General features: G+C 47.6%; 1 protein-coding gene and 1 long non-coding RNA gene across 5 annotated transcripts in view; one reads left to right on the forward strand and one right to left on the reverse strand.

Moving 5' to 3' along the window:
- Nucleotides 1-5,673: 5,673 nt before the first annotated feature.
- Nucleotides 5,674-23,878, forward strand: part of LOC147196884 (protein furry homolog) — a 39,761-nt gene continuing 21,556 nt past the window's right edge. For 2 of the 4 annotated variants that reach the window (XM_086124741.1, XM_086124743.1), the window contains exons 1-24: nt 7,976-8,197; nt 13,078-13,277; nt 14,320-14,373; nt 15,983-16,122; nt 16,189-16,279; nt 16,706-16,785; nt 16,848-16,928; nt 17,572-17,740; nt 17,981-18,073; nt 18,200-18,298; nt 18,454-18,555; nt 18,658-18,761; nt 18,845-18,953; nt 19,030-19,116; nt 19,199-19,370; nt 19,581-19,713; nt 20,052-20,159; nt 20,694-20,949; nt 21,090-21,272; nt 21,346-21,432; nt 21,743-22,002; nt 22,560-22,752; nt 23,208-23,335; nt 23,582-23,639. In XM_086124741.1, the coding sequence (XP_085980867.1) occupies nt 8,128-8,197; nt 13,078-13,277; nt 14,320-14,373; nt 15,983-16,122; nt 16,189-16,279; nt 16,706-16,785; nt 16,848-16,928; nt 17,572-17,740; nt 17,981-18,073; nt 18,200-18,298; nt 18,454-18,555; nt 18,658-18,761; nt 18,845-18,953; nt 19,030-19,116; nt 19,199-19,370; nt 19,581-19,713; nt 20,052-20,159; nt 20,694-20,949; nt 21,090-21,272; nt 21,346-21,432; nt 21,743-22,002; nt 22,560-22,752; nt 23,208-23,335; nt 23,582-23,639 (3,057 nt within the window). In that variant the 5' untranslated portion in view covers nt 7,976-8,127. Of the gene's footprint in view, nt 5,956-7,975; nt 8,198-13,077; nt 13,278-14,319; nt 14,374-15,982; nt 16,123-16,188; nt 16,280-16,705; nt 16,786-16,847; nt 16,929-17,571; nt 17,741-17,980; nt 18,074-18,199; nt 18,299-18,453; nt 18,556-18,657; nt 18,762-18,844; nt 18,954-19,029; nt 19,117-19,198; nt 19,371-19,580; nt 19,714-20,051; nt 20,160-20,693; nt 20,950-21,089; nt 21,273-21,345; nt 21,433-21,742; nt 22,003-22,559; nt 22,753-22,911; nt 22,945-23,207; nt 23,336-23,581; nt 23,640-23,878 lie in introns of those variants that run through there. The other 2 variants (XM_086124740.1, XM_086124742.1) reach the window with 2 other exon arrangements.
- On the reverse strand, nt 13,131-15,096 carry LOC147196885 (uncharacterized). Its single transcript, XR_015102403.1, has 3 exons — nt 14,962-15,096; nt 13,355-13,690; nt 13,131-13,274 (listed from the first exon to the last, which is right to left on the reverse strand). It is a non-coding gene; the product is annotated as an uncharacterized LOC147196885 (long non-coding RNA).

Here is a 23,878-nt window from a genome sequence, read left to right on the forward strand (position 1 = left end):
GGAACAAAAAAAACAAAAACGATCAAGGTCAGAGGAAAAAGCAAGGGCATGAATTATACCAGAGGATTCTTTATTATTATTATTATTATTATTATTATTTATTTTTTTTTCTTCCTTAGCTTGAGATACTTTCATCCCAGGTACCTCTGACACTTGCAGTTCATATTCTTGGCATGAAGTAGTCGTCATAGCCAACTGTTCGAGCACTCGTTAGCACCTGCCCTGGTTCACAAGCATATTTCACATTTGTGAAAGCTTTGACATCGAGCGTTATGACACAATGACAGACGGGCAAAGTAACCGCAAGAAGGCAAGGCGGCTGTGTTCCGAGAGCGCCTTTCGCGCGCAGGGCGAGTCAATGTGCTTCGCGTGATTAACTCATTCAGTACCAGCCAATTCTGGACCAAGTCTGAAAAGACGTTTAAAAACGTCTTTGGGAGTGAATGAGTTAAACGTGCTGCAACGTTTAAAATAATTTACAAAGAGTTAAAGTGCAGGAATAAAAAGAAGCTTACCAGAATTACGAGATGAAAGTACAGCGCTAGAAAAAGATTTGGGAAAATACGATTTAAAAAAAAAATGCTTTCCAAAACATTCATTCAAGGGATGTTTGATTGGGCACTTGCATAATAGTTAAAAATTTTGTCAGCACTAAAATATATCTACCTGAAAAACGCTGTAGTATGATTTTATTGTATTTATTTCTTTTTTGGTGAGGGGCAGCAGTTAGCATCCGGCTGCTAAACAGACGAGGTTAGCAGAACAAAATTGGCCTCTTACGTGGGGCTCCGTTTCCTTGCATCTCATTAAAATAAAATAGTAAACATTTGTTGAACAGTGTTCCTATTGTCTCACAAATTGCTTCTTTTGTGGTTTTTCTTGCCGGCTTCCAGCAAGTGCGGTCGTTGTCTGCCAAACAAAAAGCAAAACAGCCACAGCGCTGGTGTCATTTAATTGAGCTTTTGCGCGGCACCGATGGTGATTATTCTTTCTTGATGAATTTTTCTGACATCGAGCACACGCCGAGTGCGTCTTTCTCGTCTGTCAAGCACAGATTGAATTTTTGCGGCCACGGTATCCTGCTCCAAGTCAAGACCTTGGGGCCCGCCTTACTTGTTAATAATCCTCCGACGCTTTCGCCAAAAGCCATCCTTTCTCCTCCCGAGATAATGATCCCGGACGGGAGCTCCTCCAGCGTTGCTCTCAAGGCCGCTTGTTTTGCCTCTTGCATAAAAGCCACCTAAATGAGGCCGGGCGGCTCAACACATTTGCTTTCTCTTCCCCCTGTCCAAAATGTCACATGCAGAAACAACATTTCCTTTTTTTAACACTCCACTTTGCATCATTTAAGTCAGGGGTCCCCAAACTACGGCCCGCGGGCCGGATACGGCCCGTCAGCACATTTGGCCCGGCCCTCTAACCCTCCCGTTGTCCTCGGGTCACAATGACCCGTCACTGTGTTAAAAACGCCCCAAAAAAAACCCCTAACTGCAAACGGCGTTGTCTACGAGCCTACTGGAACCTACAAAAGGATTATAAGGAAGGAACACAAGAACGTTAAGAGACTGCTCATATGTGTCAGAGTGATTCTGCTCTGACAACTGAGCTGAACTTTTATCTGTTAAGATTGTGCCTGGCACAACAGAAACTTAATGTTCCATGGCTTTTTTTTTCTATGAAGAAGCCAGAGAGAGTTATTTAGTTATTTATTTCATTAATAGTGTTATTATTTGTTTCCTGACTTTTTTTCTCTAAAGAACCTGGAAAGGGTTATTTGGTTATGTGTGGCTTTCTGGAAAACAATAAATTTTTTAAGCTCCCCTACGATCGTCACACTTTTTCTGTTACAAACTGACACCGGCCCCCCCATCAGAGAAAGGAAAAGTTATGTGGCCCTCACAGGAAAAAGTTTGGGGACCCCTGATTTAAATGATGCCCTATTTTTTATTTTTCTTTACTCCACTTTATTTCCAAATCTTCTCTTCTTCTCGCCTTTCAGCCTTCTTTGTTTGAGCCGACGCATCAAACGTGCGTTTGTGTCAACAGCAGAGTTGAAAGTCGGCTCTGGCGCGTGCTCCAAAAATCGTCGGGATGATTGAAGCCCCGCGCGATGCCGCTCGCGCCCCGCAGGCGCAAGGTGACATCTTCACGCCTCCCCCGAGGCCCGCGTGTAAATTAGAGGCGGGCGCCATCTCAAACGCCAGAGGTGAGGCGCAGCGTATCATGTCGAACAGAGCAAACAACGTTGTTCTCAAGTAGCCTTCAAGCGCTCTCGCTCGCTCGCCCGTCTGTGCCGCCATCGATTTGGGGAACCTTTACAAGTGACGAATGATAATTCCAAAGATGATTTTGGAAATGTCGATTTTTGTGGGTATCGAAACCAAGCGTCGGCCCCCGGGGCATCCGGTGTGCTTCGCGCGCCGCTTGTTAGCTGCTCTGCTAAAAGGTGAAGAACAATCATAAAAGAGAAACTTGATATTTATCATGGAGACATTGAAAAGGGTCTGCGTCATGCTTCGTAGCAATTAGCTTGATGATGTTTCCGCTGAGTCATGTCGCCCCCCCCCCCCAATATGGTTTCAAAAGGTCGCTTTACTGGGTTGCATGTGTATTGAGACACAACTTGAGGGAAGAAGTACGACTATTCAAAATGGCATAAGGAAGGCGGCAACAAAATAAGACCAGAAAAGTAGATTTCTTTATTTTGATATCGCATCTCAATTGTTGGTCGTCAAAAGAAAACGGGCTAGTTGGTGCAATCACTTTTACTCCAGCCATGCTTCATTTTTTTTTTTTTTGGGCTCTGGACTATCATTGACACAAGTTCTTCTTCATTGTGCTTCTGTATTTTGTTTCTGGATTATTTGTTATTTGACGGGTGGGGACAGAAACAAAATTATTCCCGTGTGTTTGCTTCTATACGAGTGACTGGAGTCTTATTGATAATAATTTAGTTGCAAGATCTCCTCTTTGGGTTTGCACGATGGTGCACCTGCTGCACCGTCACTCGCCATCACTCTTGTCACGTGTGCGTGTGTGTGTGTGTGTGTGTGTGTTGGCAAAGCAATTTGGCAGTGGTCCGGATGGAGCTCGTGGGCATGTTATCATCTTAAATCAACTCGGCGTTCACTCTCGTTGCTAAAACACTGACTTGTTGAGAGGAGACGCTGCCAAGCAGGATTTGATTTAAATCCTCTGTCTGCACACTTGATTTTTTTTCCAAAACCAAAATAAAGCGAAAACATATTTATTTCTTGCAATACTTGGCAAGTCATATGTTGCCACTCTCAAGTCAAATGTAATTACATAACCCTTAATCACAAACGAGTCTGAAAGGGTTGACAAATAGTAACGACATCCCCCGATCTTGAACCTCAGGAAGGCAAAGTCTTTTTTTGGGGGGGGATTTCAAATCTTTGCATTTCACCTCGTTTTGCCAATCGCGTTCACTTTTTGCGAAGTTGGTCCTGTGGCACCATCTGCTGGATTTATTTTCCTGTTTTATTTACTTCTTGGGAGGTCGCGCTGGCCTATTTTTTTCCCCCCCATCTGCCATTTTATTAGATATTCCTGGCAAAACAATGCACTCATCGCTGTTGATGTCCACTTGGACTGTTGGCAGTGTTGCGACCGCACGACAGGCCAGCGACTCCGCTGAGACTTCTTCCTTGTTGTGTTACTGTCGGTGTGTGACCCCCGTTATTATTTTGGGTTGCCGCTTCATAGGCAATTTGCGTCGACTCTGATTTTTTTTTTTTTTTTTTAAAGCACAGTGATGTTAAAAAGATGTCAAATGCAAACCCCTTCTCGCACCTTGAGCCGGCAGCACCTCCTCCGTGTTGTTGATTGTTGTTCATTATTCAGGAGAACCTGAGCCTGATGACGAACCAGGGGCCGGAACCTGAACGCCACCGAATGGAGACCCAAAGTGGACCAGAACAAGACCTCTTTGCTGGGGACTCTCAAGGTGCCACATCAAGGCTGAGGGGGGGAAAAAAATGACATCATCGACTGCATCTCGAGGTACTTTTCTTCTTTTGCGTGCGTCGTATTGCTTCCTTGCCTCCCATCGTTTTGCCATCCAGGAGGTAACGCGTATTAAGGCTCATTTGTGCCGAACATTTGCCAGTTACCGTGATAACAACAAACCGTATCTTATTACTTCTTCATCGCCAAGATCAACTGTTACTTTGTTCATCTTTTTTCGTAGCAACCGGTAAAGTAAAGGCATGGTATCTCCCTTATCTCCCCCCCCTCCCTCCCCCGCCCCCTTCCGAAGAAAAATAAATAAAAACATCAATAGATAAAACACGAGGAGGACATAATAGGAGTATTTTTCATCTCGGCGGGGCCTCTCCGTGAGTTGTTGATCATCAGAATTGTCAAGTGGCAACAGGCGGGCTGCTGATTGTTCCTTTGGTGTGCAGAACTTTGCCAGGTCACAAGTGGGTGACCCACGTAGGCTTTTTGTTTTTTTTTGCCCCCGCCCCCCCCCCCCATTTCCTCCCAAGCGATGCAGCGCAAGTGCTTGTAGTTGTCAGTCGGCCTGATGCCCGTTAATTATTCATCGTGTGCAAATCCAAAAGCGTCTCGCCATGGTAACGACAACCTGCTGGTCTCGCTCCCTCGTCCGTCCCACTCCATCGATGGAAATGTGGGATGAAATGCTCGTTGATTGGGGAACTTGGTGATGAGCGACGATTATGTCGTCAGTAGTTTGAAGAATAGAAGAGAGATGTTCATTTTACTCAAAGCAAAATTGCAGAGTCGTCTCATTTTGCATTGACTTCAATCTTTCACTGTGAAAATGTTCAACCCACTTGTGGCTTTGTTGTCATACATGCGTTGACCGCAAGAGGGGGCATGTTACTGTCCAAAGTAAAGTAATGTTACTATCTCCCCCCCCAAACAAAAACGCACTTGAGGAGTGTAGTGGAAAGGTGTCACTGTGGAAACAGGAATACGCCTTCACACGCACATTGGGACACACACTCTCACACACACACACACACACACACACGAAAGGGTCACACACACAGGCTATTTGTATTGCCGATGTAGGTCATGAGAAGAAAAAACGTGGTTGATGCTGGCTGCAAGAAGGCTTTTTGTTTGTTTGTTTGTTTTTACAGAGAGTAGTGCTGGTGCCCGTGGTATACTTTGGATTGACTTTTTCCTGCGACGCATCCATTTTTAATGAATTTATCATCTCTTATGTATGATAAATTCTTTGTACTAATCAATGTTTGGAGTCCTTATTGCTTCTTCCGTTTTCCAGTCCAGCAAGGCCTCAAATTCATCTCACTCCTCATTTTGCATCTCGTTTGCGGCGAGGGTGTGCACCATTTCCACCCGTCAAATAGCGCAAGACAAATACAGGATATGTATTCAGCAATGCCCGGTGGGCACGCGCACGCGCACACACTCACAGTCGCACACACTAGGCGGGGATGTTGCTCCCTTTCTCAGTCCCTCCCTCACTCTTTTTTTTTTTTTATAGTCTTGACTTCTCGCCTTTTGGCCCCAAAGAGAGAAGGGGCTGTCCAAGTAATTTAATACCTGTCCGATTCATGACTTTTTTTTGTGTGTGGGGGGGGGGGGGGGACTAACTTGCTCAACTGCCCTGACAAGTGGTGAGGTTAGCACACATGAGCAGGCAGAGAGAGAGGCGGCAAGCAGGAAGAGAGAGGGGGGCAAAGAAAGAAGAAGAAGAAGACGAAGGGAACGTATCCTCCTCACATGGAAAAACGATGGAGGTGACCCGGGGCTCGCCGCCTGCCAACATGAGCTCGGAGGCCCAGAGAGGGACGGGAACGGGAACGGGAACGGGGACGGCGTGCCCGCAGGATGAGGTGGTCCCGGGGCGCCTTGCCAATTTGGATGCTTTCCCGCCGCGGGACTTTAGAGGGAAGTTCAAAAAGATGCGGCACAAGAAGAGGCCCACCATCCTTGAAAGTAGGTTCGGTCCATATTCACTTGCAAGTGGCGCACTTGTTGAGTCTGTTTGGCAACTCTGGGCTCATTTCAGAATTGAGACCACGTTTTTGAGAAACAAACCATACTTGAAATCATTTTTGGAAAAACAGCTGCTAACCCATATCATTTCATATGTGTGGGTTTTTTTTTTTTTTTTTAATGAGGAATACAAGCAATCCAGTCTATTATAGTCATTCCTTGCAGAGGATAAACAATACATTCCTGCGAGTATTATTTTTCTATGTGTGTTGCCCCACTGTTTGTGTTCAGACGTCTGCCACTGAAAGGATCACCCCACACCACATACTGTGGATGCTAATTGTTCGCCCGCATACCAATTTTGTTCCGCTTTGTGTTAGCATTAAGCTACTGAAAGCTCCTGTATGTAGTTCCATCCATCCATTATCTGATCTGCGTATCCTGTTCTATTTCAATATTTGAGGTGCGATTCTGTTTGCTGCTTAGTTTGATGCTCGCCTTGAGCTGTTTTTTTGTTTTTTTTCTTAAATAAATCTTCACCATTTGCTAATTGCTGCTCGTTTCTCTCGCGCGACATGGCCAAAACGTATTTTGTAACGGAACTTCTCAGAGAAAATAAACCCACATTGTGGAATGACCCGTCCAGTATGATAGGAGCGAAGGTCCCAAGATGTGAAGGGGCCCTTGGGGGCCATGGGTGAGGTGGGGGGGGGGGGGGCGCTAGCGCAGAGACAGTCCACACATAGCTGGCATTCCTCACCATCACCAGCGCCTGCTAATGCTCTTAATAACGTCTTGATGTGGTCCAGTGGGGATCGTGGGCTGGGGGGGGGGGGGGGTGCGGTTCGTGACGGTTCCTCACCATCAAGTACATTATGTAATAGTGGACAAATGTTTTGATGGCGTCAGTTGTGGGGATTATGCGGCAGAGTGCGGATGATCTCATCAGCGGTTGCATTTGCACTTGCGTTGACCAGGAACTACAGCATATGATATGAATATTAATGAGATGTCATTCCCCAAATATTGGTTTCTCTTTGACATGGCCCAGCACATCATTTTATGTGGCCCGCAAGAGCCAAGCAAACATGTCAACTTCCTTGTGATAGCAACTGTGGAGAAGATGCGATCATCTGCGGGGAAATGAGCACACTTTGTCGCTCAAGTTCTACAATCTCAATTGGATTTTTGTTCAATTAGAAAAGGCGCCAAGTTCGTGTACTCGGATCTTTTTTGGCATCCGTGAAATAGTTCAGACTCTTGGTCGTTAATGTTGAGGAGCGCATAAGATGAACCTGACTGCTCCCAGGGCACTTTTCATTTTGACATCGTGACAGTGTCACGTGTCGCGGTTGACGTCTTTTATGTCTCCAAATAAGTTGGCCGTGGTCGTCGTCTGCCGTCGAGTAACTACATGAGCTCAGCCCCTGCGAGGAAACGATGTAGCTGGCAGGGAATGCTGGGAAAATATGAGGGGGGGGGGGGTGGAGGCTTTTTGGGGGCCATAAATCCCAAATTTCAGCAGAACCTAATGGAGCTTTTTTTTTTTTTATCCAAGGGCACCGCACCCATATTTCCATGTTGCCTTATTCAACATAAAATTGCATAAGCGGATAAAAGCGGCCCTTCCTTCAAGCCGTTTGTCTGATTTACATTCCAAACATTTTGCGCTACAAACATTGCAGTGTTGTTGATCACTTGAATGCAGTCTTCCCACCGCTTTCCCAGATGTTTCCCGCTTGTGCTTATAAGTTGTTCTCCATCGACGACAGATGAGAGATGACGGGCTGGTGTAACGCACTCATCGTCATTCCTGTTATCATCATGAGGCAGACAAACAGAAGTTATTATTAACTGCGCGCCGGCTAAGAGGATTGCTCCCCGCACTGCCGGCCTCCACGCGCAGTGATTTAAAGGGAACTCGCACTCCCGCCCACCGCCCGCCTCTCACTGTCCACGGCGCGATGCCGAGCGTCAGTGGAGGCTAGTGGGGGGAGCCGGGTTGGGGGGGGGGGGGGGGGGGAGAGAAAGAGCGCAAGTGGGAGGACGTCGGAGGACCCCCAGACTTGCCGGCTTGTCGCCTCTGAGGCCGCGGGAAGGGCCGACGGCGACGCCGGTCCCAGATCAGCCGCTGCCACCGCCGCCGCCGCCTCCGAGGCAAGCCGGCAGATCATGGCCAGCCAGCAGGACTCGGGCTTCTTTGAGATCAGCATCAAATCTCTGCTCAAGTCATGGAGCGGCTGTGAGTAGCGGCTTGGTCTCTTTTCGATTTAACAGAGGTCTCAAACTTGTTTTGGCTTAGGCTTGACTTTGCGAGGAATTTGCACCAATGTCATTCCAAATCAAACGACTCTTTAAATCTTCTCCTTTTAGAAAAGGGGATCACGACTCGTCTTTTAAGGTCGTGAAGGATGCAGACGAATGCAACAGTAACGGCACTATGCAGTTAAAAAAAAATAACACGCCGTTTTTCACCGGCACCAGCATAAAAACATTGTCAAACTAGTTGTACCCATTCTGCTTAAACCTAAAAACACTGACAACGCATTGCAAATGTACCGAATGAGAAAATATCGAAACTGCCTCATCCATCCGTATTAGATCTGTGCGTTTAACTCATTCACTCCCAAAGACATTTTTAAACGTCTTTTCAGACTTGGCCTAGAATTGGCTGACACTGAATGAGTTAATAGGCGGCGCCTGCTGCGCTGGCGTTTGGTGTCTGGCCGTGAGCTGTGGCTGACAACAGCGACTGTGTCAGGTTGATATGAGGGAGCTTGTTTTTGTTTTTTTACTGTCCTCATCGTGTTCAATAAACATTTGTTTGTTTGTTTGTTTGTTTTTTAAAAAAATGGCTGGCCATGTACATGACACAGAGGGCTGCACGTGGCCTGCAGGCCTTCAGTTTGACAACGGTGTCCATTTGTTTTCCTTCCATAGCTACATACAGTGGAACTTCTATTTGGCCGTCTCTTAGCAACAGCATTGCCGCAGTAACGCATCCTCCTCAGAGAAGTTGTCCATCGCGCACTGAGTCATTATCATGACATGCTTGTTTTCTCTGATTATATGCAACAATTCAGCCGCTCATTGCTGCGCCACTGTTTTTTTGTGTTTTGTTTGGGGGGTTTTTTTGTTTTTTTTCAGCTCGTGATGACATATTTACGCTGCATCCATTATAGTTGTCCCTGTCATTAAATAAGCAAAGTAATTGTCCACACCAGCCAGTAGAGTAAAGCTAAAGTTTGGCGTGTGTCCTCATCAGGGCTCGAGAGTGCACCCAATTTGGGTGACCAGACAGCCTAATTTCTCAATGGTGCAAACTGGAAAAAAAAAATCGGAGTTCGCACATACCGATCTGGTAAATGTATTGACCGTATTGACCACTTCCAAGACGGTAATCATTGCCGTCGTCTGTGAATGAGCTCCAAGCCTTACTAATTGCTACGCTAACCTAGCTAGCGCGTTCAACACAAGCAATTAAGTAGGCGCTCGGGTGATACGAGTCCACTTTTCACAGCCATCTGACGGGAGCTGCGCTAAATCGGAGCGTATTCATCTTCGAACAGCAGGCGAATTCAGAAATGTTCAGTTGTGTGAGGATATTTCAATGGCATGGCAGTGTTTCAATCACGGTTGTTTGCGTTTTGCGAACGTAGGCCTTCGATTGCAGTTGGAGACTCGGCCCTGCAGTTTTCAATCCAGTCTCAGTCGCTATCCGGTGTCGATACGAGAGTACACGCCATGAGTCAGCGTGCCAACTCGTATGCACTGCTGCTGCTGCTGCTGCTGTTGCTGTTAAGCGCAGTGTGCAGAGTTCTCACATGGTCTAAAGCGCTCTTAGTAAGCGGGAGGACGCACTAATAGGATTAGTGGAGCTTCACCTGCAACCCAGCTGAATTCTTCCATTGGGGCCACGCGGTGGGGGGGGGGGGGGATCAACTACTGCTCGTCTCGTGATTGTTATTTTTATTTTTAATTGAAATGATCCCATTGCTTGAATTGGTTTAAAAAAAAAAAAGGTCACATTGTGTCAACACAAATAGCGACAGTAGCTCCTGTCAGGCATCCAACTGTGACTTGACTGACATAAATGTCGCCACAGATTCTCAAAGAGGGATTCACTCTTTAGTTTGTTATAAAAAAAAAATGATGTCATGTCGTCAGAATTTAAACACTGAGCGCACCCTTTTTTTATTGATTTTATTCATTTTCCATTTCGTTGTGGAACACGAGTCAGTGAGGCTTGTGTGTTAACAAAGGCGATGTTGATATTTTATATTATTTATTTATTCATTTCAGTCCCTCCGGCGTAAAAACTTGACATCACAAATCTACGGGCAGGGTGTTCCTGCTGATTACCTAACACGACGCGCAAGTGTTTACTAGCCTTGAGTTCTACTCGAGTGCGTTTATTTATAGTCTAGTGGCTGTTTGTGTTTGTGGACATGCCGGTCTAGTTAAAAGGTGCTGACCCACTCCCTATATGAATGGCTGCTAATTCCGTTGTGGACGCGAATGCGTTGCTTGATTCTCTCCTCAGGAGAACGTCGTCTGCTGCGTACACGACAACATCGATTTATTTGAGTTACCTAAAAAGCTTTATTGCAAACTGTTTCAAAATCCGAGGGTTTGTACAAAAATCAGTTGGAGCGGAAAGAGAATACCACTGTCATAACTTGGGCATGAAAAAAAAAATAGAGCCAATTCAGAAAAATCTGTCATTTTGGAGGGGGTGGGGGAGGGGGGGGGGGGGTTCAGCAGCATCAAAATAGCTGAAAACTATTGAAACTTTCCTGGCAGCAAAATGTATCATATCATACGATATACAAAATGACGATCTTCCATTCCCTCACCCAGTGAGGATTAGGAAGAGAATCAAAAATCAAGTCGATTATTAATATTGATAATTGAATCTGCATCGTTAAATGGATTTTATGAGAAAAAAAAATACATCATGCAATTGATTCAGGCTCGAGATGGGCAACGGTAAACAAAACAGAGTAAACGGGAAGAAAGTATTTTGGACTTTAGTGGGACGCTTGAAATGGAACAAAATCCATCGTGGGATGCTGGTCAACCAATTTGTTGGGATGTTGTTTGCATCGGTAAAAACGGAAAACAAAATGATCCGTCGCTTCCCAGGTTATTTTTTTCATAAATTGTCAGAATAACGTGAATGCACGGACAAATGCCTTTCTGTGACCTTGCGGTCTCTCTATTGCAACCTAAATGAAGTTATTATAGATGATGTGTGAGGGGGGGGGCACTCGTTTGCTTCATTGCGCGGTCCTCAGGGGAGTGTACCATGCTCGGTTTGTTTTCGGCACGGTGTCGCTGATGTCATGTCCCCGCCAGCCCCCTTATTTGCCGGTCGCATGCCTGAGACACAAACGGCCTCCCACCCAATTGCGCCTTCCATCTTGATGTCTGATGGTGTGACTGTCATGTCAGTCTAGTGGCCACACACGTCGCAATTCCCCCCCCCCCCCCCCCTCCTCTGTGGGGCTAATTATAACCACACAGCTTTGCCCCCGTAGCATCACCACACTTTGCCCGGGCTAAAAATTCCCACTTGACCTTCACTCCTGGAAGGCAGCGGCAGGCTGGTCACAAGACGAGAGGGGGAAGCCAAACGCGGACCTCGGGGAAGGAGAGAGACAGACGAGTTTTGTGTGGTCTCTCGTCTCAGTCTGCGCCCGTTTCCGCACACCCACCATGGAAAAACTATTCCCCGGGAGGACGCGGCCAGCTGACGCGCAGGATATGGACGTCGGCGGCTTTCCATAGGGGAGAATTTGGGGAGGGGGGGGGGGCTGGAGGAGGATACGAACCCCGATACGGCATCTGGCTTCCCCACCATGGACGCAACAGCCATGTGCTGGAGTAAAGCCAGCGTCATCAGCTTCATCAAGGGCCTGGGTAGGTGCCGAGAGAGGTCGCGCATGCTGCTCATTCCTTGAAAAGTGACATGGCAAGACCTGGAGAACTCGGCCACGTTAACACTGCAGTCGGGTCGCAAGATTCCGGGAAACTGAATGGGTATTTAGGAGAAGTTAACCGGTTTTCGTCATCCAAATATTTTTTGATAATCGTGACTAAAGTGCAGCATTAGCATAGATTAGTGATGGACCGGCACACACATTCATCTAAATTTGAGTTTTTGATATTGGGGCATTTTAAAACAATGTAAAAAAAAAAAAAGCTGAACGTCGCTTAACTCATTCAGTACCAGCCAATTCTGGACCAAGTCTGAAAAGACGTTTAAAAACGTCTTTGGGAGTGAATGAGTTAATATGTCAGCGAACTGTGATCAGTCGCCACCCAAATGCATGTTGGCATTTCCACTTTTGCCCACCTTAACCGCAGCAAATATTAGAAACTTGGAAGGAGGAAAACACAGAACGAAAACACTGGGGCGATTTGCAGAGGTTGAAGTGGGCATAAGTAGAAATGCCCACGTAAATTTGGGTGAGGATTGATCACAGTTTTCTGACATTTAGTGATAAGAAGCTTTCCTCTAGTGTACTTTTTTTTTGGGGACGTAATCAAACGCGACACGATGCGGTTGGTCGCATTGGTGAGATCTTTGGCTGCCCTCGCACATCGCTGACATCTTTGCTTGGAAATGAAAACAGCAGCTGCCGCCCGTGAGGCTTTTTCCTTTCCTTGCGCGGCGTTGCCGTAGCAAAGCCAGAGTCGCTGCCCTTTGGTCAGCGTCTGTCATGGCGAGAATTTTCATGTCCATGTTTGGGGAAAACCTCCTGTCTGGCGCACTTGAACTCTCATTAGTTAGAAGCCCGCTTCTTATCACCGATGAGTATTATTTTTGCAACAAATTAATCGCCTGACTCATTCGTGGAAAAAAAACTTGCCCACAACGCCAGTTTGACCTCCTATTTTTAAATTGGGTGTCTTCAGTTTGTGAAACACTTTGACCGACGGACACTAAACTGCAACGTTTTGTTGACTGTAATCAGCGATTGTCAAAGTGCGGCCAGCAATATGCGGACTCCCTCTAGTGGTGCGCGAAAGAATCACAGAATTCAATGTTCCGAATGCGCACAATGTGACCGGCGTCTTCAAGCATTTTCTTCATCCTTCACGTGTTTGTTCCCGCAGCCTCGCCCGTGGGCAATGGCTACAACAAGCCGCCCCTCCCTCCGGTCTGCAGTCCTCAGGGGGAGAAGGGCCCGCCGCTCGCCACGCCCATCAGCGTGGACCCGGACAGCAAGCCGGGCGAGTACGTCCTGAAGAGCCTCTTCGCCGCCTTCGCCACCGTGTCGGAGCACAAGATCCGCGTCATCATGGCGGAGCCGCTGGTGAGTCGGCAAAGAAAAAAAAAAAACACATAAAAAAACAAATACCGCGCGCTCCGCAACAACGCCATCACGTGTACCTCGTCATGTTCAAGTATCCATGTGGCCATTTAAGGAAAGCGATGAGTCACCGTGTCCTGTATAGTCTGCAGGGAGCCGTTTGTTAATGAGGCGCGCTGGTCCTCCGTGTCAGCATGCCGCCTTCCGGGACGTCTACCCCCTTGTCTTTTTCCTCCCGAGGGAGACGGCGTAGTTTTGTTTTGATCTGTCGACTGCCGTCTTTAACCTGGAAAGTTGTGTTGGGTGTTGGGTTTTTATGACCGGTTGCGTTGTCGGACGGCTGTAATTGGGGTGTGCCATGAAGCTGTGATAGGTCCCAATTTGCTGATGGGCCATTGATGGTAGTGCAGGCAAGCCTGTGTTGAGACAAAAACTGTCAGTTTTGTTCTGTCATATTGATTTTAGGTTGCATTTTAAAGCTATTATTCATTATACAAAATAAGCAAATGAAAGATTCAAAACAAAACAAAAAAAAAGTTCAAGCCACATTGACATGATGCGCGGTTTTGAACGTTCCATTCAGTGATTCTTTTGTGTACCACAAGAGGGAGCCCGCGTGCCTCTCGCGCAACGTACGGCGCGTTGAGAAATGCCGTTGCAAATTCATTTTTTCATTTTTGCCGCCTGACTTGCTTGATTTTTTTTTCTTGAGTTGCATTAATTATTAAGCTTGTTGACAAAGTGATTGAATGACACATTTTCTTCTTTGTGCTCCCGACACTTAACTGTCAATCCAGCCTCCCATTTATTAATGAAGAGGATGTGCGCGAAACTCATTAGGTGGCGTTAATCCCTCATGAAAGCTGTCATCGCATCTCATGATGGAGGACTTTCATAATGCGAGGAGCCATTAACGGCGCATCTTTCATATCGGCGGCAGTAGGAAATTGATTGATGCCGCTCTCATCGCTCGGAATAAGATCAGAAATGTGGAATGGGTGAAACTCCAGTTTGAGAGAATAACAACTTTTTTTTTTTTTTGCAGGAAAAGCCCTTGTCAAAGTCTCTTCAGAGGGGGGAAGATCTTCAGTTTGACCAAGTGAGCTGATCGGTTCAATACTTGAATGTTTGTTTGTCATCATTTCGTCCATTCCTTCATACGGGATATACGAAGGAAAATCGTCTTTTTAATGACGCGGGTACAAAACGTTGGGTCTCGGGTGCACCCCCGACCTTCAAGTGGGAAATCAAACAGTCAAGTCACTATTTTGCGAACATGTGTCTGTGACTTGAGCCCTTCTGAATACTCCCCAAATTGTGATATCACCATTCATTCCTCTTATTTACAAAGCGCCCTTAACGCTTTGTTTCTCCGCCCATGACAGCAGCTGGCCTTGGTTTTCGAGGCACACTTTTCAAGTCACGGCAGGGCAACCCTTTCACGTCAAGTTGCGTGGCGACTTGACATGACTTGATTTTCTGGGCCGCGTAAAAAAACGTTGGGGTTTAAATGACAAATGTTGCTAGTTGGGCATTTGTTCCAGGAAGGGTTCAGTCCCTCCTGTGTGTGTGTGTGTGTGTGTGTGTGTGAGCGCCGACCGCATTTGGGATGCTACCTGAAAAAGGCTCATTGGCACGCGCCCCGACAAAACTGTTTGCGAGCCGGCAAAGGGCGAGGCATGTTTACCTTGAGCCTTGGCGCTGGTCCGAGGCGCGTGCCTGCGCAGAGAGCCTCCTTTCACGGCGGCCCACAGCGTCGCGTTTGTGCCGCCGCGCGAAGCACATTGGAGCGGCCCGCGCACAGAGCCCGGATTCTTCTCCAGGCCTCGCGCGCAATGAAGGCCTCGCTTGTATAGCCGCACCCCCCCCCCCCCATCGCCGCGCCCCCCGCGCCAGACTCTCCTCCCTTCCTGTGTGCTCTGAACGCGCCCGTTCCTTCCTTTCCCTCACCCCCGCCCTCCTACAGGCGACGCAGGCAGCTTGCGGGGGCACCTTGACTCCCTTCTTAGCCGTGACGTGACAACCTGCCCCTTTACTCGGAACCAAAACACCCAAGCCCTCATTGACGAATCATCACTTTCACAGGAAAACACATTTGTGTTACTCTACTGCACTGGTGTCAAAGTCAAGGCCCGGGGGCCAGTTCTGGCCCGCCACATCATTTTATGTGGCCCGCGAAAGCAAATCAAGCATGTCAAGTTCGATGATGCTTGCTAAAGTCTGAACCAAAATTTCAAATTGCCGTATGTAATCCACAATAACAGTCATTATTCTTGACTTCTGATTTCAAAACTAGTTATCCATCAATTTGTTGTACTCTGTTCTGTGTATGTAATATGTGGAGGTGATTAAACATTTATATGGTTTCCTAAAATTCATAACGGCCCTCCAAGGGAAACCGTAACTCCAATGTGGCCCGCGACAAAAATGAGTTTGACACCCCTGCTCTACTGTGTGAACATTTTGGCTCACAGCCGCCGTCCGCAACGGACGCCATCCTGCGAAGTTTTGCTCAAACCGGCGTCTCCCGTGATTTCACGCCATTAAAACAACCGAGCAAGTGGCGAAGCGCGACTGTTTGCGCAGCGCTGTAAATAACGGAGTCCTTCTCATGTTCTTCTGCTGCAAGTTTGTCGTCCGCCGAAGTCAGGAAGGCGCTCGCCGATTGCAATCTCTGATGGGCGTACGCGTCTTGCTTGGTGTTGCAGTTGATGAGCACCATGAGCTCCTTGGCCGAGTACTGCCTGCCCTCCATCCTGCGCACTCTGTTCGACTGGTACAAACGGCAAGTCGGCCTCGAGGAGGAGCCGCACGAGTACCGGCCCAGAGCCGACGCCAAATCCAAAACGTGAGATCGAGAGACGGCGAAACGCTCGGCTCGATGCTGACCGCCTCGCCTGTGTGTCCGTTGCAGTGATGAGCGGCAGCGGGATTATTTACTTGAAAGGAGGGATTTGGCGATCGACTTCATCTTCTCCCTCGCGCTCATAGAAGTGCTGAAGCAGGTGACTTCCTTTCCGCGGTCAACTCTCAAAACGCTGTCAACATTCGCATTTCATCTCATATGGGCGAAAACATTTTTTTTTTTTGCTATATCGAGCAAACTGGTTCACAGTACTGGATGACGCACTCACCATCATTAGGGGAGCAACATATACAGTATGTTTAACCCATTCACTCCCAAAGACGTATTTAAACGTCTTTTCAGATTTGGTCCAGAATTGGCTGGTACTGAATGAGTTCAAAAATAAATAAATCTGTGTCACAGTGCTAATAATGCTAACTTATTTAGCTCGGGCTAGGATCAGCCCAAGTTTACTTTTAAAGATAATAGCGCTTAGTTTAGCAAGAGAATATACGCCCCGTCTCAATCATGTTCCCTTTTTTTTTGCCTCAGTCGTATTCTGTTGTGTCTCCCGATGACTCTCCAGATGCCGCTGCACCCCGTACCGGACAGCTCGGTCAACGAGGTCATCGACTCGGCCTTTCAGCACTTTAGATACAAAGAAGGGTAAAGTCTCGCTTTGAGCGTTTCTTGACCACTTTTTCGCGTGACCCCCTTTTCTTTGACAGATATCACGGTCCGAACACCGGCAACACGCACACCGCAGCGGACCTTTACGCCGAGGTCATTGGCGTACTGGCTCAGTCCAAGTGAGTACATGCGCTCTTATGGTATTGGGTGCTGTGGAGTTCTCTCACTGCGCCGCCGCGTCTCCAGTTCAGGAGACTGGAACGTTGTTTTGGGACCTCTCGTTTTTGGACATTTTACACCGTCGCAACCAAACTGGGGCTGGAAATTGTGGTGTGCCCTGTTACTGTTGTTGCGGAACAAAGATCTGAAAATAGAACCAGGGTTGTTTGATTTAACCCTACACGGCCGTGAATGAAATGTTGTTTCACGCAGTTGATACTCACAAAGACAAGATGTTGAATTTTCTCACAAGCGAGCGCACGGGCAGCCACTAAGAGTGGCGCTCGTATGAACCCTTGTGATGAATGAGCGACTATAAATAGTCCGCCCATCTCTGGCTCAATTTGAGAGGGATCAGGCGCTCAACCGGGAGCTCATCTTTACAGTGCAGACTCTCTGGCTACAGTTTGGAGGGGGAGGCGGGGGGTGGGGTGGGGGGGGGGGGGCTAGGGGCGATAGTTTGAGGAGGCATGCGTCTTGAAATAGAATCTCCCAGTCTCCCTGGAATGGTGCCATGCTTTTATGCCACTCAGGAAGTGCTGATTTTTCTGACGGGGTGACGCGTCTCACGTTAGGACATGCGGTTGTGTTGATGGTCCTCAGGTTTCCTGCCGTGAAGAAGAAGTTCATGACGGAGCTGAAGGAGCTCAGGCAGAAAGAGCAGAGTCCATACGTCGTGCAGAGTACCATTAGCCTCATCATGGGAGTCAAGTTCTTTCGAATTAAGATGTATCCCGTCGAGGATTTCGAAGCTTCATTTCAGTTCATGCAGGTAATCGAAACATTCGCGCTTTTGCGGGCATGTCGAGAGCAAATCCGAGCTCAGAAGAAGAAAGAGGGATTGGGAAAAAGATGCAAAATTCAAATCGTCACAGAGGACCTTTCACACAGGGAGGGGATTGTGAATTTGCTAACATTAAAAAAAAGATTCTATTGTGTTTGGAAGTTCGGCTCAGATGTCATCTAAAAAAGAAGAATCTGTTTACTTCTTGTGTAAATGTGTTCTTTGCAGGAATGCGCCCAATACTTCCTGGAGGTTAAGGACAAAGACATTAAGCACGCCTTGGCTGGGCTCTTTGTTGAGATTTTGATTCCTGTCGCGGCGGTAAGCTACTTTGGCGCTTTACCGTACGGATATTGTCAAGTTTATCAAACGATGGGGAAAACAAACAAACAAAAAAAACCACTCTTAAGAGGAAGTCTTGTGCTTCTGCGACTGTCCTTGTCGCAGGCGGTGAAGAATGAGGTGAACGTTCCCTGCCTGAGGAACTTTGTGGACAGCTTGTATGACACAACGCTCGACCTGTCGGCCAGAAAGAAGCATTCGCTGGTTAGTGAACGGCTGCAAAACAAGCTCACTGGCATCTTTCATTTCACCCGCCGCGCTACACATATCTCCGTGGCATCACACTTGCGCAATATAACGGGACCGTGAGACGTTTGCCTGTGTTCCTTTTGCCCCCCCCCCCCCCCCCCCCGCGACAGGCGTTTTACCCGCTCGTGACTTGCCTGCTGTGCGTCAGCCAGAAGCACTTCTTCCTCAACAGATGGCACGTCTTCCTCGGCAACTGCCTCTCAAATCTCAAGGTAACACGACGTCATTCAGATGAGAGACCGTCCGGTCCCCGCTACGTCGGCCTGAATGCCACATGTGTGTGATTCTCCACTCGGGGTGTGATTGCGTTGCAGAGTCGAGACCCCAAGTTGGCTCGCGTGGCGCTGGAGTCTCTGTATCGCCTGCTGTGGGTCTACACGATCAGGATCAAGTGCGAGAGTAACATTGCGACGCAAGGGTGGGCGTCCTTTAGCATCGTTTGTTGTTTATCGTTCTTGCGAATGACAGCATTCGCGATCTTCTCTTGTATTTTGTCCCCAGCCGCCTCAACACCATCGTAACGACACTTTTCCCCAAAGGCTCTCGCAGCGTGGTGCCGAGAGACATGCCTCTCAACATCTTTGTCAAAATCATCCAGTTTATTGCGCAGGTGAGCACAAAACTGCCTCACGCTTCCTGTTGGTCTCCTCTTAGCCCTCGTCTTCTTTCCTCTGATTTCATGACAGGAAAGACTCGATTTCGCTATGAAAGACATTATTTTTGACCTCCTGTGCGTGGGGAAACCTGCAAAAGCCTTCAGTCTTAATCCGGAGGTACCGACCGACACACTGGAATGAAGCATGACGGAAAAACCGCATTCAACCTGACTGTAAAGCAAGCGTCCTATCTGTGCAGAGAATGAATATCGCTCTGCGAGCTTTCCTGGTGGTGGCGGACAGACTTCAGCAGAAGGACGGCGAGCCGCCGATGCCCAACAGCGGCTGCACTTTACCCTCGGGGAACACGCTGCGAGTAAAGAAGACGTACCTGAGCAAAACGCTCACGGACGAGGAGGCCAAAGTCATCGGTAAAGGGAGTCACACCGCGGACATGAATTCCCTTTCCAGTGCTTTTTTCCACCTTAAATTTTTTTTTTACCAAAAATGTGTTTTGGTGTTTTTTCAAGAACAGATTCGTGGCATTTGGGATTCATTCGAATGCTGAGATTTTGTGTATTGGTCATGGACTGAGTTATATTAGTCAGTCAATGTAACCGGTGTATATCCTCCCCCTCCAGGGATGTCCCAGTATTACTACCACGTGCGTAAGGCTATCGACAACATCCTGAGGCACCTGGACAAGGAGGTGGGACGCTGCATGATGATGACCAACGCTCAGATGTTGAACAAAGAGCCCGAGGACATGATCACGTATGCTGAAAATGACAGAACTCCACCACGATGTGTCATTTGCTCTTTCCACCAAACTCCCAGGTCACAATTTGAGCTCCCAATCAAATTCGGTCCTGTGGCCCGTTTCTCCATATTTTAAAGCTGAGCCAAAGATTTCTATCTGAAAACAATGCCATCTTTTTTTTTTTGTGGGTGTGGGTGTTAGATTAAAAATAATAATAATAATAATAATTTGACACTTTTTCATCTTTGGATTTTCGATTTCAAGTTGAAAAATAAAAAGAGCAAATGATAAATGGATTGAAGACACTTACCTCAAAACCAGTATGTTTAAATGTACAGAAAATGTGTGGCAGGGGTGAAAGGAAACCCAAGATTGACTTGTTCAGGACGTGCGTGGCAGCCATTCCTCGCATGATGCCCGAAGGGATGTCAAAGACGGAGCTCGTCGACCTGCTCTCCCGGTGAGATGACGAACAGTTTAGGAGCGAGTCTTACACAAAACGGTAGAGTGGTCCATCTGAGCTGCGCAATTTTGAAGCAAGTATGACTGAAACCTGAAACAAAGTGCAGTCGTTTTTCGAACAGTTAGCGGTGTATTCTGTCAAATTCCTGTCAATCACAGTCAACTACTTTTACGTAAAAAATAAACTCCTGAGCCCAAACCTGCTGGTTAACAGAAAGCTTCGCTCAAATTGAAACAAGTGATCCAGCTTTTGTTGAAGTAGTTACATTTGTTTTTCAATACAAAAAAATCACGTCACATTTACTTGTCTGATTATTAAATAGAGATCATTAGAATTCTCTTTGATCTAACTCAACTGGTTAGTTAGTTTTGTGAAAAATCCCAATGGGATTCATTATCCAGGAAGTAAGCCGCTAACAAGCTAACCGAATGGCAAAAAGGATGCTACACCCCCCCCCCCCACACCCCCCGTCACAATTCCGTTTCTTTGGGTGCTCTGCGTTGTAAAAATGCGTTTTTCTTCATCCATTAGACTGACGATCCACATGGACGACGAGCTCCGACTCATCGCTCAGAACTCTTTGCAAAGTCTGCTGGTGGACTTCTTGGACTGGCGGGAAGACGTGCTGTTCGGGTTCGCCGGCTTTGTGCTGCGTGAGGTCCATGACACCCACCAGGGGCTGTTAGACGGGTCGCTCAAGCTACTGCTGCAGCTCCTCGCCCAGTGGAAACTGACGGCAGCGGTGGCGGGGAAGAGCTACCACGTGGCTCGGATACACACTGCCGAGGTGCTGAAATACTTGATGGATTCGGTTTATTTTTGCCACAGTTCCCTCGGACTGGCCTGGAACTGGAAATGCATGTTTTCATCTGGTCGCCGCAATCTCTGAATGCGTTTTTTTTGTGTTTTTTTTGTCTCATCCGTTAGCTGCTGCAGACGAGCTCCGACGTGAAGACGGCGGCCGAGCGAGGCCCCCGCGCCGCCGTCTTGCACGCCGTCGAGGGGCTGGCCCTCGTGCTGCTCTGCTCCTGCCGGCTCAGCACCCGAAGGCTCGCCGTCGCCGTGCTCAAGGAGATCCGCGGCCTCTTTGCCGCGGTCGGGCAGTCGGAGGTAAGATCGCAGGCGGCGAGGTGACGCCACGTGCTGCGCTGTCGAGTTCAGGGTCCCACCTCGTCTTCTGCAGGACGACGATAAACCAATGATGGAGGTCATGGACCAGCTCAGCCCTGTGATCGCGGACAGCTTCGTCAGCGTGGCCGTCTCTGACACAGTAAGTTGTAAGAGGCTTGCAAAATTCCATCAGAGCCTCAGAGGGGCCACTGAGAACTTAGAGGGCGACGACACTTAACTCATTCAGTACCAACCAATTCTGGACCAAGTCTGAAAAGACGTTTAAAAACGTCTTTGGGAGTGAATGAGTTAACGATCCGCATTCAAAGACAAACCCTTCTTCTTTTACTTGGAACACCGATTTCATCTTCTCATCGTCTTTGACCATGATTTCACATTTACTTCGAGCAGCCTTTTTACCTCGACGGAGCCGTATGCGAAGCTCGACGTAAACGTGCCTTTTTTTCTAGGACGGCACGTCCGCCGGCCCCCACGTGGACCTCCAGTGGCTGGCCGAGTGGAACGGCCGGCTGGGCAACAGCCGCTACGACATCCGCAGCCCGTCGCACGTGTGGATCTTGGCGCAGTCGGCGAAAGACCCGTGGGTGCTGTGCATGTACAGCCTGCTGCGACAGGACTACCTGCCCAAGCATTGCCCCGCCGCCCTCGGCTACGCGTGGCCCTACGCCTTCGCTCGGCTGCAGACGCTCATGCCGTTGGTCGACCCCAAGTGAGAGTTCATCAATTGGCTTTATTTACACAGGCATTGACGAGCAGGATAGATGATATCAAACGACGTCACAAAATGAACAGAATTTTAAAAATCTCGAGGTGTCAGTTTTCCAAAATATTGATTTAATTTGAAAATTTGTTTAAAAAAAATTTTTGGGTGACAAATTTTTACATCTTTGAAAACATAGCGTGTTATTTCTCAAGCCATTCAACCTTGAATTCTTCCAATTATTTTTTTATTCCTGTATTCATCCATTCAAATCTTTTACAATTTCATATTTTCAAAGTGTTTTAATAAGCAGCAATTTAACACCTTTTTTAACTTAAAAAAAAACCCCATTAAATACATGTAGCAGTTTGCTGCTGGCTGTGTTAAAGAGTTGATTTCTCTATTTTTTTATTTTACAACGTTTTTATACAATGCAGTGCTATTTGTCTTTATTAAAAGCCCCCTAATACAAAACACGATACACAAACCTCCTGTACAACATGCAACGTTGGCACGCTATCCGATATCCAAACTCGGGTGTCCCAAATAACCGTGTGAATTTCCAGTCACCCGGCGAACGCGAAGAAGACCAGCAGCACCTCGAGCAGCGTCGACAACTACGTGACTCTGTGGAGGAACTATTTGATCCTTTGCTTCGGGGTGGCCAAGCCCAGCATCATGAGCGCGGGTCACCTGAGAGCATCCGCGCCCGAGATCGCCGCGGCCGCGCCCGACAGCGCCGCGGGCTGCGACAACAAGGTCAGAGATGTGACTTGACGGATCGAATGCGGCGGGATCGATTACGTGGCCGCAACAAAACGAAACCTCCTTGTCGCTTCGATTACAAATCGTTTTTTTTCCACTCTTCAATTACAGAAAAAGCATATTTCAATGATTCAAATTACCTTTTGCTTTTAGGTTCGTTTTCCTTCTCTGGATGGTTTTCCAGCAGTACGTTGTCTTATTTCCATCTATCCATCCATTATCTGAGCTGCTTAGCCCCCCCCCCCCCCCCCCCACCCTGAGTTGTCTTCATGCAATGATTGTGAAGTTCAATGGAAAATGTCAACTTTTGGGAGATAAAATGCTTCAAAGGCAAAGTAGTGCTCGTGATTCAATACTTTTGTTCTCGATAAAAGCCTCCGATTTTCTGCGCTAATACGTTCCAGTCGCATCAAAGCTCGGACAAAACACACAGTTGTTTTCTGTCTCAGGTGGTGCCGGGCTGCCCGTCCGTGGCTTGGCTCCTGAAGCAGTTGGTCCCCCTCATGAGGTCGGAGAGCGCGGAGCTGACTGAGGCTTTGGTTCTGGGCTTTGGCCGCACCAACTCCCTCGTCTTCAGGTATTTGGCAGACTCCTTCGGCCCCCTCCGTTCAGCAACAGGGGTGCGGTGAGCTGCGAGTCGGAGCTTGATGTCATTAAAGTGGACTGACCTGCATTCATTTGGGCGAAGCAGAGCATTATGGCCATGCATCTCCAATGCTTTCGAATAAAACATATTATTTTTTTTAGGTTGAATGCAGTTAGAGAATTCTTTGTCGTAGCTTTTTGATTGACGCGACGACCGATGTTGTCTGTCCGGCCTCAGGGAACTTGTGGAGGAACTGCATCCGCTCATGAAGGAAGCACTGGAAAGGAGACCTGAGGTTGGTTGGTTTGATTTGCGTCAGAGCAAACGACAAGCACGACTGCGCAGACTGCTAAGTTGTTAAATGAAGACGAGGCAAGGCAAGAGAGCTTCGGTGACTGCGTTATGGCACATTCCAGCTCAATGTGCTTTAAAATCATTTCAAACAGAGTACATCAATTAAGCGAACTAAAATTGGTGCAAGAAGAAGTTTGAAAATGCTTTCTAAGAGCTCAATCATAAGCATGATAATAAAAG

The sequence above is a fragment of the Hippocampus guttulatus genome, chromosome 12 (genome assembly GCF_054856545.1).
Source record: "Hippocampus guttulatus isolate MCC_2025c chromosome 12, RoL_Hgut_1.0, whole genome shotgun sequence".
In the NCBI taxonomy this organism is placed as follows: Eukaryota; Metazoa; Chordata; class Actinopteri; order Syngnathiformes; family Syngnathidae; genus Hippocampus; species Hippocampus guttulatus.